Raw genomic sequence first — 15,859 nt, 5'->3', positions numbered from 1 at the left:
ATACGATGTGGATTAATCATGACTGCTTCCATTTAGGTTTCAAATCGAGTCAGCACAACAGCTGACAAAGCCTATCCAGTTCAGCGCTGCTGCCTACTCCCATTAAGGCCATTCAATCAATCAAGTCCTTGAGAGTGAAACGTGCCCCCCCCCATTAGTGCATTAAGATATAAGCAAACTGGTTTCGTTCATCGCAGTTGCTGAGCAGAGGTCCAAAGGTCGGCAAGAATGAGTACTTGTGATAGCGTGGCAGAAAACAAACACATTGAGCGTGGTTATTGCAACGTGGGGAAATAGTTGACGGGAGTACGTTCAATAGTCCAGCGGCACGCGGAAAGAAGTAGGAAGAGAATTGTTACGTCCGACGATATGGCAAATTAACATGGTGTGTGCGGACGAGAAAAAACATTCAATTTAGTCGGAAGAGTCGTTGATATCGGCAGACGTATAGAGGGGTTAGATTAATGAGAACAATGACTGTGGTAGCTGCAGTAAAAGAGAGACAAGGAAATAAACAAACAATGGCGAGAATGACTGGACTGCATTCTTCGAGTGCAGGGTTAACCCATCGAGCTAACTGCTTGGCAATGAATCCTCACATCAAGCAGACTGAGGTAGCAACTGAGAGCTCCCCTCCATATGTGGCAGCGAAGCCACGACACTTGTCAATAGTTTCCCCCAGCAAGTGGACGTGACATTTAGAGCGCCGACTCAAGCGCGCAAAATTTGAGAACTACTTTGCATGGATTGCCATCATATTATATTGATCACAATAATGCTTTAGAGAAAACACTTCGGATCACTCTCTCGCTAACGCACGGACACCACTGTGCTACCGAGCGCATGCAATGCCAGTGATTTTCAGCCGCGACCTGAAAGGTCATGATGGTTACAGCCACTAAGGCTACAGTTAGATAAGAAATCAATTATCCTGAATCCACTTTCAATTTATCTTGGGGTGGACAATTATAAAACCAATTCATGGCGACTTGAATGGCACCATTATGTACACAGCTTTAGGCCACACTTAAAACAGCAAGTTAGTTCACGCTGCACTGCTCAGTGTACACGTCTGCAGGTCAAGCGTTATCGTTTTAGCTGCCCTATTCTCAATTATCATTGCTTAAGAGATATCGCACCATGTGACATCTAACAGTGGATTTGCAGTACTTTGTGTTTTCACATCCACCTTTGTGAAAGTTAAAACATCCTCCTGATGAATTCATTCAAGAGTTGTACTGCTTTAATTCAAAGGACTATAGCCATTGGGCATGCATTGATGATTCACCCTCCACCAAAACGGCAATGCAACGTCGCAAATTGATTCGAGAATGTTTGTCTTGATTGTATTGTCTGCTTTAATTGCTTTGTTAGACATGTTTCATTCGTACCAAGGGAATATTTGTATGTGCCCGTAAATATACGAATCTTAAACTCACAACTTGACACACGTACAGTGAACGTGAAAATATGTTTCAAACGATGAATCAATGAATGGACAGATCGTTACATGCCTAACCATGAGCTGTAATCCCACCGAGCCGTGTAGGAATCTGACCTTTCCTCTGTCCGTATCCTGCTTTTTCTGCAACCATCGATCTCCTTTGCGCCGATTTCTTCCAACTCTCTTCATGCGACTTCTCTCCTGCATGGAACATGTAACATATGGCAATGCCCCCTCAGTGCCATGTGCCGTATATTCTAATGCCGTGCCTACACTGTAAGTAGTTATCCCCCAACAACATTCACGTAGATCATGGGACCTCCTTTGCCAGTACCAAAATATGATAATAGATTTTCCCCCTTTTTTCTGGCTACAAAACAGGTGTTAACATGTTAAAACACCAAACTGAAACCTTTTACGAGGAATCATGTCTGCATTAACCACAATAATTGTGGTCAGAATGCAAAAAAAAAATACTCTGATAATATATGCATTGTCCTTGAAACTGATTGGTCCACACCAGAGACAGCTTTCTTGTGAGCCTCATCTCAAACGGTGTTAGACCAGAGGATGCCAAAAGGCATACTTTTGGTCTAACAATGAGACGAGGCTCAAAAGAAAGCCGTCTCTGGTGTGGACCAATCAGTTTCAAGGACAATGCACATACTGTCAGAGTATGTTTTTTGCTTGCATTCTGACCACAAGCATTGTGGTTAATGCAGACATGATTCCTTGTAAAAGGTTTTAGTTTTGGTGTTTTAACATCTCAGCACCTGTGTTGTAGCCAGAAAAAAGGGGAAAAACCTATTATCACATTCACGTAGTTTTTGCTCTATTCTCAACCAAACTGGCAGCAAAGCACATGTAATTTACAGCCATGTCCTCAGTGGAGATCCACTATTTCAGATGCACATTTAAACCACTTTAAAAGTGTGGGGTATCATGAGTGTAATCATGAATCAGCTTTGTTACTGGTGTATAGCATGTTTAATTAATCAATACATCTTTATTTACGTTCCAATATCGCCCTCAATAAAGAGGGCATCAGTGCACATTACAACAGAACGGGAACGGTACAGGGGGGCATACAGCAACAGGAATGAAAACAGAAGCCCGTCATGACCCCAGCGGCTAACACTGACGGAGGAAAATAAAGTGCAACCGTGCGCAATGAATAGTATCAGAAAGGTGTGTGGCGAATAAAAAGTATTCAAAAGTAAAGGAACAATTTTTTTCATTTAAAATTTTTGATTTTATGGCAAGGCGAGTCTGAATAGATGAGTCGTGCACAGGCCACGGAATTAAGAGACACTTGGCGTGTTTCGGATCAGGGAAAAATGTTTAGGAAAAAATGCAACGGTGTTTGCCATACTCGGACAAATTGACTTCATCAACGCATTAAAAATACCAAGCGACCATTGATTTAGCCCATAAATAATACATATTTTCGAAAACTACAGATGATTTACATAGCAATCTGTATGTATTATTTTTTAAATGTTACTGTATGTGAGATTGTATTTGCCCAATTTGTGGAACTACCCATTAGTTACTTTCAATAATACGTCATAAAAATGTATTACATCTAAATTTATAGCTACATAAATCACATTACATTAATTAAATTACGCTAACATTTTTCGTTAACGCAAGCAGAATCGTTTTTACATGGGTGAACACTGAACAAGCACAACGTTCCAAGAGGATAAAACAAATACCTCGGACTGCACACGTTCCTTCGCGTCAGCCTCCAGGAATTCACGATTCCGTTGAAACTCCAAGGGCAACCGTGGCCGCTCAAGGGCAACAGAAGGCTGTGCTTCATCTTCACAATCAGACTCGCTGCCAGAGCCACTGCTGCTGTCGCTGAACAACATCCGTGCTGCCACTCCTGATGCCGACCCAACAGTCCCGTCCGCTCCGTCCGACCTCCTGAGCGTCATCCCGTCATCGTCATCGTTCCGCGCCCGATTCCGGAGAGAGCCGGTCACGCCACACATGGCGGAGCAGGACAGAGTCCGCCGAGTGTGCGTGTTTTCCTGATCATCTTCCAGAATGGCCGATCGTTCACCATCAGCAGGCTCCCTGTGAAAGTGAGCCAGCAAGCTGGACATGCAGGGAGAGCTCCCAATTTCCCTCTTACCCCAGACCGCCGTCGCGCTCCGCGACCGCCTGTAAGCAAGGGGAGAGTAAACGGCAGGAGGACTCCCGCCACTGTTTCTCAGGTCCAAGCTGAAGCATTTCCTGTGCCTTCTGACGACATGTGTGGGAGGAGGTCCTGTTGCCGGGACCGACGCCTGAAGAATCTTCTCGATTGTGCACCTCTCAGCCTTGCCCTGCTCAGTCTGCGGCATGCACAGAGAACGCTGTAAACAGGCTTCCAAGCTCGTTTTGCTGGGAAGTGACTGCGGTGGCTCGGTTAAGGGGTCCTTCACAGCCGGGCACAGGCCCCTCCGAATGAAATCGGGCTTCGACTGCACGTCGATTAAGTTTGGTGGGGAAGTCACTTCGTAGTCCACTCGGCTCTTGCAGATTTGCACAGCGGGGACCATGTACTCACCGCATAGGCATCTGGAGGGAATTACAAAATTGAATGATCCCAAACGGCCACCGCAGTGTGGGCAATGAAGCTTACCCTTTGTCCACTGACCCTGCAAGCCGGCAGAATGGAAAACAAATAGTCACAATGCATAAATTGTCAGCAGGGCTCTGCTATTCTCGTACACGAACGCTTGTTCCATAACGCACTGCAGCTTTTGAAAATTGCCACCATCAGCCGCAGAGGTCATGTGAGTTATGACTGTAATGTACAAAAAGGATGGTCATCAACTTAAAAAAAACACATATTCAGTATGTGTTCAACAGAAGTGCACATGTGCAGGTATGAGATATGTGCATAATATTTACATTTCAATAACTTTTCCCCCATACAATTTCATCATGTTACTGAGGAATACCAGAACATTTTGCTCTATGCAGAAGCACAGAAACGATGGTTTAAGTGCTGCCTCTATCACGTAAACACGGTGAGTGTTATGAAAACGCAAATCAGCATTTTCATTATCCGCGAATACAGCACGCTTGTTGTGAAAAACACTGGGGAAGTGCATAAATGATTCATCGTGGTTTGTTGACAAAGGTATTGTTTGCTTCATAACAAATATCTAAAATAGAATATTTTTGAAAGCCACATGTGAGTACATTATATAAATAAAAACAATCAGTACAAAGAGATATCCCTTAAAGGTCTTTATTAAAATGTGGTCTATTCGAGTTAGAGTTTTGTTGGATTATATTAAAAGACTTTACTAACATGTTTTTGTAATGTAAGCGCATATCTAGCAAATATGGTTACTTTCCTAAAGTGTGTAAAGTTTGAATAAAGCGTAGATACCCTGTCCATTTCTGTCGTCAGCCAGGAGGGGACGTTCTCTTGGTTGATGTACCAGATGGAGCTCTCGTCCTCTCTCTCGCACTTGCCTTCACAATCACGGGGGTTCTGTAAAGATTTGCCAATGAGGTAAAACTGACCTTGCGCCGGTTTCAATACAAACACTGCCAAGTAAAATCATCTGGCACAATGAATGGTTCATAGATTTTTAGAAACCGGCAAACATTAAAACATCAGTATGCGGTAATTCTAGATTTGAAGCTTTCGTGACTGCAAGGAATCATCTTCTTAGGTTTTTTCGGTAAAGTCACGTAGAAAGTAAAATAAAATAAATAAAATAAAATATTTTATTTTTGTTTTTATTTTTGATTTTTGATTTTTGTTTATATATTTTTTTATTTTATTTTTATTTTATTTTACTTTCTACGTGACTTTACCGAAAAAACCTAAGAAGAGTATGCGGTAACTGTGATTTGGCCATAGCCTTGGCCAGTATTTACATGCAACTGTGGACCATGGTTTTAGGATACATGTGGTCGTTACCAGCTGTTCTCCATGCGAGCTCAGCAAGTTGCTTGAGTCCATTAGTGGCCGTCGGCATTTCCAACAGCGAAGAATTGCTGTCTGAACCACAGGGTGCCTTCTCATGTCCTGAATGATCAACTGTAGAGAACACACTGATAAATAACATATTGTACAGGGCAAAGAACATATGGCAGGCAGGAAGAGTTACACAAACCTGCATCATTTTATGTATCGCGCAGTTTCTTTTTTTATTAAGCCCAATAGATGTTGATGCTGTTGAGATGTTGTAGCATAACAATTGCAACACAGCACCGGACAATTTCACCATCACAAGATTTACACATTCTAAAATTGCATTTTCTGTTCTGGGATTCATTTAGGAGCCGCACATACTAAATCACAGGTGACACATGGATGTCTTAGTACATACAAGCTGCCCCGAATTGTCCTCCTTGAAGTCACATGTCAAAATTAGGACAGAGACAAAGTCCCAAGGGCATATGGCATTTGCAGAATAAACAAGACGGGAAAACTGTTTATTTAAAGATCGTGTTTACATTACCTACATCAATATTATATGAGACCAAATGTGAAAACAAGCATAATTCTGAATTTCAGTCAGAGTACGATGTCTGTAAGGCACATGCATAACAGTTTCCATGGTTATATTCAATACTTAATCTGGCAGTATTTACTGGTCTCATTAAAGTTGCAAAATGGCAAATTAATTCCATTTATAACCGTCAATGACCACTTTTTTTGCCAAAATGGAGTGCAAACTAAACCAATATACGATGCCTTCACTCAGGGGATTTTTTTTGCTCTAAAAACAATTACACCGACAATAGTACTAATTTGAGATGAAGTAAAGTTAAATGACAGATATGAATCCACAGGCCTTGATAGTGCAAAGTTAACTCGATCACAGGGACCTATCCTAAGCACTTGACATGTGTCTGGCACATTTCAAGAATGTGTTACTTCAATGTACAACCCTCATAATTACATTTCAAGGTACCAAAAAAAATGACGTTCAACACTCTATATGTTAAAAGCAATTAACACATTACATTAACATGCAAAGATTGCTCAATCGAACCCAATTTTCTTTACTCAAGACAAGGTAAGAGCCGACAAAATACACAAGAAATCTTTTGAAATAAATCTCTAGGTCACCGTACATTGACCAATATTATGGTAATACGTATATTATTTAGTAGAAATCGACCTTTAAATTACTGATGTTTGCTATAAGATATAACAAATCCTGTGCATCAGTGTTTGGCAATAAACCCGAAACATGAGCCAGTGTCAAAAGGATTGAACCCTGATCCCATTTAAGCTGTCACATAGGCATCCACACTGACCACTATATTACCGAAGCTGTATCACACTGTTGCCATTAAAATGTCGATTCAAATTAGCTGTTATACGCATGTAAAAATCAACAAGTTATTTGACAAAATGCATGGGTAATGTTGGCATGTGGTTAAAACCATTGGACTAACAATGACTCAGTATTGGCCCAACATTTCATGTTTACTTGGATATGGTTGCTTTGTGTACATAAAACCCCATTTTCATTTGATAGATTGCAATCATTTGCAATCTATCTAATGAAAATAGATTGCAAATCATTTGCAATCATTTGCAATCTATTTCATTGCATACGAATAGATGGCAAATGATTGCAAATTGCAGCTTTCGAAATGCACGAAAGGTACAGCATAATTCAAAGCTTTTGTAGACTATTGTGGCATTTTTGCATGTTTATTGAAGCACATTTATCAAACACTCCCCATGGAAACAAAGCCAGTGCTTTATAAAGGGAATAAAAATAACGTTTTCAAAATCCATTACAGAGAGGTTATTCAGCAAGAGCAAATTTAACTTTTGGCTACGCACAAACAGGTAAGTCGACAGAGGAGAGGTAAGCACGGAGTTGTAGGCAAGCTCCAGACAACCCTTATGATTGAAAGCAGTTAATTTTCAACATTGCAGGTTTGTGGATGGCTACACCATCCAAAATAGTGAACATTCAGGCTACGGCTATTACAGAGAGCCCCTAACCTCCTAGAAGATCACCGACACAAAGTATGCATTTGTAATCATGAACATGTAAACATTTAAATATTCAGATTCCAACTTCAATCTTATCCACATTATGCTGAACGACAAAACCTATTAAATAAACTACTGAGATTAGAAACAAAACGTGTATGCATGTACAGCCAGACACACACTCTGTCTTAGCCATGTCTTGATAGATTCCAGTTGAAGGTTTTGAGATAAACTGCATATGTAAACCCAAATTGTATTGTTTATCGCCAAATCACTGCGTTTAAACCACCAGAGGCAGCTTACATGTGTGTCAAATGCCTACAGAGGAATGCACATTCCAAAGGGTAGAATTCCAAAAAGCCTTTCACATCTATCACTGCACAGCTACCTTTTAACATGTGACAGCTGGCAAAGGGGTGAAGGCAACTTCAAGGGAGTATGTGGATCTGTTAACACCATTGAATAAGCTTTCGTGTAAACAAGCATATGTCCTCTCAAATTGTGTTGAATGTTAAAATATGAAGCTGTTACATAACACTTATAAAAATGCTAATCTTGAAAAGCCTCACTTAGTCTTAAAGCAATTTTCAGCAGTTTTATGCAAGAGCACGTTTGGGGGGGGGGGGGTTATATTTCTATAATTTGCATATGAGAGGAAGCCTGAATACCCTGAGAACATCCACCACACATATGTGGGCATAGATTTTAAGAGTCCTCACTCTGCACAGACAGGTTCAGGAAACCATTGGAACGCATTCTCCTGGCCACTTTGCAACAGCGGGTGTGTGAGTATTTCGCACATCGCAATGCAATCCACCAAACCTTACCTCCAAAGTGCTGAATAGTTAAGTAAACAGTCGAGCGTATGGCCAAATTTTCCGGAATTTGTCCGGTCTTGGTAGATGAGCAGGGCTGCGCTTGGATAGTGCTTGTGTAATGCGAGCGTATGTGGGTTCGCCGCCCCAGCCCCTAAGCCAATCAGGCACCACAAAGCATCGGGGGCAGGGTCTAAGGGCGGAGCCGGGGGGTGTTAAGGGAGGGGTATTATCTGGAAGGTTCTTAAGGGGTGTGGCGAAGGGCGGAGTCTGGGTGACGTGGAAAGGGGATATAAGGGGGAGCCGGAAGGGGCTCAGGGTCAGTTGGTGGGAGCTGGAAGCTGGGCCACGTCGGGAGTCTCCGCGAGCCATAGGCCACGTGGCGACGCAGAGACGGCTCCCAGCACGCCTTCTGCCAGTGGTGCGCGGGAGCGGGAGGGAAGCGCGAGAGCGGCGCGGGAGCGGGACGTCAGTTCTACGGCGTGCTGCGGAGTGACTGGGAGAGCGGAATGCGAGCTGTCCATAACGAAGAAATAAAGAGATGGTGACACAGTCCCTTGTCGTCGACCCGTTTTATTACAATTGGGGTCAGAAGTGGTTCTTGACATGTCCAAGCATCTCAAGAAAAAAATTCCGCCTACGCCGTCTTCCGACGACGAGCTCACCCAGGACCTGGCGGTCCCGGGAGCGGGGGGCCCGGACGGGGCGGCTATGGGCGGCTCTGCTAGGGCGCAAGAGGTGGTCGCCGGGGCCAGGCCGTCTTCTTCCCCGGACGCTGACGACGGCTGGCGGCACGTGGAGGAGCAAATCGACTCGCTGCGTGCCGTACTGCTCAACTTGGGGATGCTCATCGCGCCAACGACAGCGCCGGGACGTCCGCATGGCACGCTGCTGAGTGGGGAAGATTAACTCGGGCAGGAATCTGTCGCCATTGCGGCCTCTGCTGGGCTTCCCGCCATTGCGGCCACGCGGCAGGACGACGCCATCGTCGTCCTGCGGCGGGAAGCCGCCATTTTGATGGCACCGCATGATATGCCAGCGCGGGGGGTTGGACCTGATGGGGGCAGCGGCGCGGGGCGCAGCCATCGTCTGCTGAACTTGAAAGAGTTCAGCGCAGGAGGGGACTGGAGCGCTTACGCGTGGCGCTTTCAGTCCGCTTTTCGCTCCGTTCGGTGGACGGAGGGGGAGGCGTTGGAGGCCTTGCCTACGCTCCTCGACGATGTTTCTCTCGCGGTGTTCCGCTCCATTCCTGCTGAGAAGGCGACGCTATGGGAGGCGTTTGTCGAAATAGCCTAAGTGTACGAGCCTCTGTCCGATACTCACCGAAAGTTCGTGCAGCGGCAGCGTGGGCCGGAGGAATCTCCCATCGCCTACCGTGGCGCCCTGGTGGCGCTTGCGATGGCTGCCTACCCGGACGCCAAGCTCGATATGCTCGAACCACTTATACTCGGCAAGATGTTGGAGTTGTCTAAGGACCTCGCCATCCCGATGCTGGTGTGTGGCCACGAGCCGCTTACTTCCCGGTTGGCCGCCAAGTGCCTCGACGCCCAGTTTAACTTGCGCCGTTGGGCGCAGATGGCCGCTTGGATGGGCGACCCTGCCGTGGACGGCAACCCTACGGGATGGGCGCCATCACGGGTCGTCCGCGCTCCGGACGACGTGGGGACTGACGACCTCGTGGCCGTGGCGGGCCACTGGGTTCCGAGGAGGGGGACTGCGGTGCGTTAGGATGCTTCGTCGGCGCCGCTCAGGGACGTCTGGGGGGCCGACCGGCGGGCCAGTATGGCGTGCTTCCGATGTGGCCGGCTGGGCCACTTCGCGCGAATCCCGCCGCTGCAGCCGCCATCGTCGTCGAGTTGTGACCCTAGCCAGGCAAGTCGGTATGCATCAGACACCCGGCAAGCTCTGTCACCTCATGCATCTTCGACCGCGCATAATTCGTATGTCCGTGCCTCCAATGGGGCCGTCGGCAGTTCGCCTCGTACGGTTACCTAAAGGAGAAAGTTAGCTCGTCGCGTGATAGCAGCCACGACGGGGTCTTCTACGGTGCCGGGCTCTATTCAAGGGGTGGACGTGCAGATATTGGTGGATACGGGCGCATCGGCCACTATCATCTCCGATGTCATATTCCACCTCCTGTCCATCCCCGCTTTGCGCGTGCGGCCGGCTTTCGATGCGTGTATTGCTGCTAACGGGGGTAGTATGGACATTGTGGGTCAGGTCGAAGCGCATATTTCAATTGGGAACATGGCGGCTTCGGGGACGGTCTTGATTTCCAGGTCACTGGCAGTGCCTTATCTGTTGGGTACCGATTTTCTCGGTCGAATGCCGGTTAAGATCCTCGTGGATCAGGGCTGCATTGAGCTGCCTGCGGGACGTAAGATATTTTTTTTCGCCATCTCCGTTGACCCGTTCCGCGCCGGACGTTTCGGTGAAGGCGCTTGCTGATGTCTCGGTGGAAATTCCTCCGGGCTCATAAATGCTCGTCCTGTTGCGGTATCGTAAACAATTTCGCGGGATAGACGCGGCGGTGGGCGTGCTGCTGTCCCCGTCTAACACCGCTAGCAAGGGGCTAGCGCTGGTTGGGGCCCAGACAATTGTTCGGCCGGGTCAGCCCCGTTTTTGCAAGTTTTGAATGGGGGGGGCGGAGGGCGTGTTGGTTGCGGCCGGCACGGTTTTGGCTCAGCCGTACCTATACGGTAGGAAATTCATGGTACGCAGGGAAAATGCCGCCTTGCAATATTCTTTGAAAATCGAACAGCCCTCTGGCCAGCTGTTGCGATGGTTGGAGACGCTGCAGGAATTCTCGTTTGACATTTAGTACCGTAAAGGTTCTCGTCATGGTAACGCGGACGCGCTCTCCCGCCTGCCGCAGGTATCCTCTTGCGCGTGCGCCTCGGGTACTAATCGGTGCACACGCCCCCCTCAGCCCCTTCGGCCAGTCATGTCCGCGATGGCGGATTCCCCGGACCCGACCTGTCCGGGGCCGGCTCACGGGGTGTTGAACTTCCCGCGTTCGGTGTGGGTCCGCGAGCAGCTGTTGGACGAATCACTCACCTCGTTGCGGAGTCAGGCGGGCAAGCCGCAGGGGTACTCGTCTACGGACACTTTTCCGAGAGTGGCCCTCCGGGACGGGTTGCTCATGTGGAGGGATGATTTGCTGGGCCGTTGGCTCCTTGTGGTCCCGGTCACGCAGCGGAATGAATTGGTTCGGGTACTGCACGCCGAGAAGTTGTTACATCTTGGCGTGCAGAAAACCTTGCTCATGTTACAGCGAGACTATTTTTGGCACGGCATGATGGCTGACGTCGCCAAGGACATTCAAGCCTGTCCCGAGTGCGCTCGACGGAAGCCACCGAGACAGCGTTATGTTCCTCCCTTGCAATAGATCCAGGTAACGCGTGTTAACGAGCTGGTGGCCCTAGACATCCTTGGGCCCTTTCCCCCATCCGCCCGGGGTAACAAATTCCTGTTGGTAGGGGTGGAATATTTCTTGTGGTGGCCGATGGCTTGGCCCTTGCCCGATCAGTCGGCGTCGTCCATCACGGAGTACGTGATGGACAAGGGAGCGCCCGAATGGCTGCTTACGGACCAGGGCCGCAACTTCTCATCTAAGCTGTTGCGTAATGTGTGTGACGCATTGGGCACCAAGAAAATACGTACTTCGCCCTACCACCCGCAAACGGATGGGATGGTGGAGCGGTTGAACCGGACCCTGTCGGCTATGCTGTGCCATATGGTTAGCGAAAAGCAGGCCGATTGGGATCTGCACATCCCTGGGGTGCTCTCTGCCTACCGGATGGCACCGCACACGTCCACTGGGTATTCACCGTTTTTTCTCATGTACGGGCGTGAGAACGTGCCGCCTGTTGATGTGCAGTTGGGTGTGTGCAGTTGGGTGTGTGCGCAAAGGAGCCCGCGCTGACTCTCCCCGAATACATTCGCGACACGGTTCGCCGCGTCACGGACGCGCGGGATGCGGCGCCACGTCTAAAACCTAGGCCCATAATGAGGGGTGTGCTCGGCGTTCCCAACGCGCATCGCCATGGCATGTGGGGGACTGGGCCTGGCTCCATTGCCCACAGGTGCCGGTGGGGACCTCTCCTAAGCTGCACAGACCTTGGCAAGGTCCGGTGGAATTGATTGAGGTTCCTAGTCCCCAGTGCGCACGCATCCGGGTGGGGTCGCGCCATTGGTATGTCCACGCTTCCCGGTTGAAGCCCTTCTTTGCCCCTTGCGTCGGTTCGTCATCCCCAAAAGTTGCCTTGCCGGTGTCTGATATGTCCGGCGTGCCGCCCCTCTTGCCTGTTCAACCTCCGAAGGTGCCTGTTGTGCCTCCAAAAGGTTCGGCGACCTTGAGCCAACCTGACGCAGGGGATCCTGCACCGGACGGGCCTCCACCAGCGGCGATGGATGTCGATCCCACCGCTCTTCCAACCCCGCCGGGATTGCAGTCGGCGAGGGCCCCTATTCTCGTGAAGGATGGACTGGCGTCCCGTACTAGATCAAAGTCCCTTCCCTTCCGTTGATTGCTACCGTTTTTATTGTTGTGCGTTGTTCTTTATTCTGATTGTCCGTTACGGTGTTACTGTCGCTCGCATTGTTGTCTCGTCTCGTCTTGATTTAGCCGGGACGGCTAGTCTTTTACACCGGGGGGGGGGGGGGGGTGATGTAATGCGAGCGTTTGTAGGGTTTCGCCGCCCCAGCCCCTAAGCCAATCAGGCGCCACGAAGCATCGTCGGCAGGGTCTAAGGGCGGAGCCGGGGGGCGGAGTCTGGGTGACGTGGAAAGGGGATATAAGGGGGAGCCGGAAGGGGCTCAGGGTCAGTTGGTGGGAGCTGGAAGCTGGGCCACGTCGGGAGTCTCCGCGAGCCATCGGCCACGTGGCGACGCGGAGACGGCACCCAGCGCGCCGTCTGCCAGCGGTGCGCGGGAGCGGGGGGGAAGCGCGAGAGCGGCGCGGGAGTGGGACGTAAGTTCTGCGACGTGCCGCGGAGTGACCGGGAGAGCTGAACGCGAGCTGTCCATAATGAAGAAATAAAGAGACGGAGACACAGTCCCTTGTCGTCGACCCGTTTTATTACACTTGTTTGGGAAAACGCTACACCTACAATAGGAGTTATAGGCTGCTGTGGGCAGCGAAGTGCAAGGAAATCCATTGTCCTACCGTACTGAGTATGGACTTATGTCCACGCTGCCAAATATACTCCACGACCCCGGTTTTTTTTCACATACCAGAGCAGAAAAATAGCTCAGTTCGCCTATGGTCACTCAAATCTATGCTCCATACTCGCAACAAAGTCCAACAACAACAATGCCGGTTAACAGATCTCTGTGCAGACCAATTCCTGCCACGCAGACACGGTGGTGGCAACCTCGGCGGAGAGGCGGCCTCGTGCAAAGCAGTGAAGATGTTTGTTCTTCATGTGCCAGGGCGGTCAGTTCGCGTGGCCGTGAGATTGACGAGTGGCGGCGTGAGAGCAGCCGGCAAAAAGGGGAAATGATCGCCGTTTAGTTTCTCCACACAAAGCACAACCCAGCATTGAGACACCGAGTTACTGTGGCTGCGATTACCTTCCACGCACGCCGTGGCATTTGGAGATTAACCGACTGTACGCGCCATAAGGGTCAATTTAACAACAAAAAACCAAATCCCAATTGTCAACATTGGTAAAAAAATCATCCACTGCCGCGTATAACTGTAGCTGGTTCCCATGGAGATGCAAATAATTGCCATAAAATAAGAGATTTCAAAGGGCCCCTTACAAGTTGTTGTCATGTCTCCTCTGGATATCTCCACATTCGTGGTCACTGCGAGTTCTCGGTAAAGGAGGCCGAGACATTGACGTTCAACACCGCACACTCGACCGGGACCTGCGAGGGAGGTTGCCCGGCAGGTATTGCAAGCGAGACCGAGGCTGACCGAGGCCCGCTAGGCCCCGACCCTTTCGACTACCTTTCACCGCATGCAAAATACAGCAAACTATCAGCGCGTTAATCACGAGACCAAAGATAACACGCACACGGCAAGAGCATGAACTGCACCAGAGACGTGTTGCTATTACGGAAAGCAACATAATTTATGATTACAGTATAACAAAACACTGACCGTGATCGGACGGATGACGATGGGAGCAGAAAGTTGAAGCGATGTATCGCGACCTGGGCTCACTATTGACACGGGTGCGTGTACGTTTAATTTGAAATGTCAATAACTAGCAGCTTTAGATCGCTTAATTATTAACTTAGACGAGACAAGGATCGCACATCTCGGCTCAAGCGAGGAATGCGAGCGAGCGGTATACGCGCTCAGATCAGCCCCGTGCCATCACAGCCACTCCTGCACCCTCGCATATAATTACAGCGTTTTTATATTAACGTCCTCGATTTTTTTACATTACAAACACATCGTTTTACAGTTGAAATTGACTTGACGTAAATCTAATATAGTTTTTTTTAGAGAGAGAAAAAAATCGAGGACTTTAAAGTGTGTATTATGATGTAAAGTTTCATACTCGAGGTTAATATATTGTGGATGAAAAAAAAACTTGGCAACAACTCTTTACATTAACATTTAATTAACGCAATTAATAAGCAGCAATTTAGAAGAGATAAACTATTTATCGTGATAAACTAGATTATTTTCACAGAGGACTGTACATGTAAACAAATGCGCTCCTAGTGGGCATTTGTAATGATGGCTTCGGACCTTGCAATTTGTAAATACCATCATCCTGACATCATGAGTTTTGAGTTCATTTTGTTACACAGGTGATCCCGTTTAACCAGTTTGCCCAGGCTATTTTACACGGTGTTTGGCATTACTAAGGGAGGTATCATCTGCAACTAAGACCATTGTAGTGGACGGAGAAGCCACATTAAACACATCACCAATGCCACTGTCACCATCGGCAGGGGAATGGCAAACTACAGTGCCTTTCTATAAATTTTGATTGAAAGCTTTCGTGACTGCAGGGATTCATATTCTTGGTTCTTTCGGTAAAGCCACGTAGAAGGGAAATAATAAAATAATAAAATTGTCACGTTTCGACTGCAACACAAGCAATTATCATCAGGTGTGAAATCCACAGCAAATCATCATCAGATGATGATTGCTTGAGTTGCAGTCGAAACGTCGTGAGCATTTTATTGTTTGATATTTTTATTATTTTATTATTTCCCTTCCACGTGACTTTGTCTTTCTATACTTTACTCATCTTATATGTACAACCATAAATGATTGCTTTGCACCCCTAATTATTGCTTATCACGTGCTACGTGACAGATGGCTTCTTCAAATTAATAGTGAGATTGTGAGCGTGTGTGATTTTGTGTCTGTGGTGTTGGCCAGTGTTGTCGTGCCAAGCGCACATTGCGCCACGAACCCGTCCACCGGGGTTCCATTCACAGCCCACAAACAACATCGCTGGCGAAAAAATATCTGAACGGGTTGCAGGTTGACTCACCTTTTAAATGAGTATCGGGTGCGGTGTGTAAACATCATCACTGGGGAGACAAAGGCGTCCGGGTGTGGTATTGGTCACCCACCTTTATAGTGAACACTTGCACCAAGAGGCTGTTTCAAGGCTTTACGGTCACAGTTCCTATGATCGCTGTTACATT

At 47.9% G+C, this 15,859-nt stretch overlaps 1 protein-coding gene across 2 annotated transcripts in view; it reads right to left on the bottom strand.

Annotated features, from left to right (window-relative positions):
- The window catches only part of RNF180 (ring finger protein 180), a 29,664-nt gene extending 15,056 nt beyond the window's left edge, over positions 1-14,608 (bottom strand). The window contains exons 1-5 of one of the 2 annotated variants that reach the window (XM_078862009.1): positions 14,346-14,608; positions 5,379-5,498; positions 4,839-4,943; positions 3,163-4,095; positions 1,559-1,645 (exon numbers count right to left, since the gene is read on the bottom strand). In XM_078862009.1, coding sequence (XP_078718135.1) covers positions 1,559-1,645; positions 3,163-4,095; positions 4,839-4,943; positions 5,379-5,483 — 1,230 coding nt within the window. In that variant the 5' untranslated portion in view covers positions 5,484-5,498; positions 14,346-14,608. Of the gene's footprint in view, positions 1-1,558; positions 1,646-3,162; positions 4,096-4,838; positions 4,944-5,378; positions 5,499-14,345 lie in introns of those variants that run through there. The other variant, XM_078862010.1, reaches the window with a different exon arrangement.
- Positions 14,609-15,859: the final 1,251 nt, after the last annotated feature.

Source organism: Lampetra fluviatilis, chromosome 13 (assembly GCF_964198595.1).
Source record: "Lampetra fluviatilis chromosome 13, kcLamFluv1.1, whole genome shotgun sequence".
Taxonomy (NCBI): domain Eukaryota; kingdom Metazoa; phylum Chordata; class Hyperoartia; order Petromyzontiformes; family Petromyzontidae; genus Lampetra; species Lampetra fluviatilis.
The sequence above is the reverse complement of the archived record's forward strand: the minus strand, read 5'-3'. Positions and strand labels throughout refer to the sequence as shown.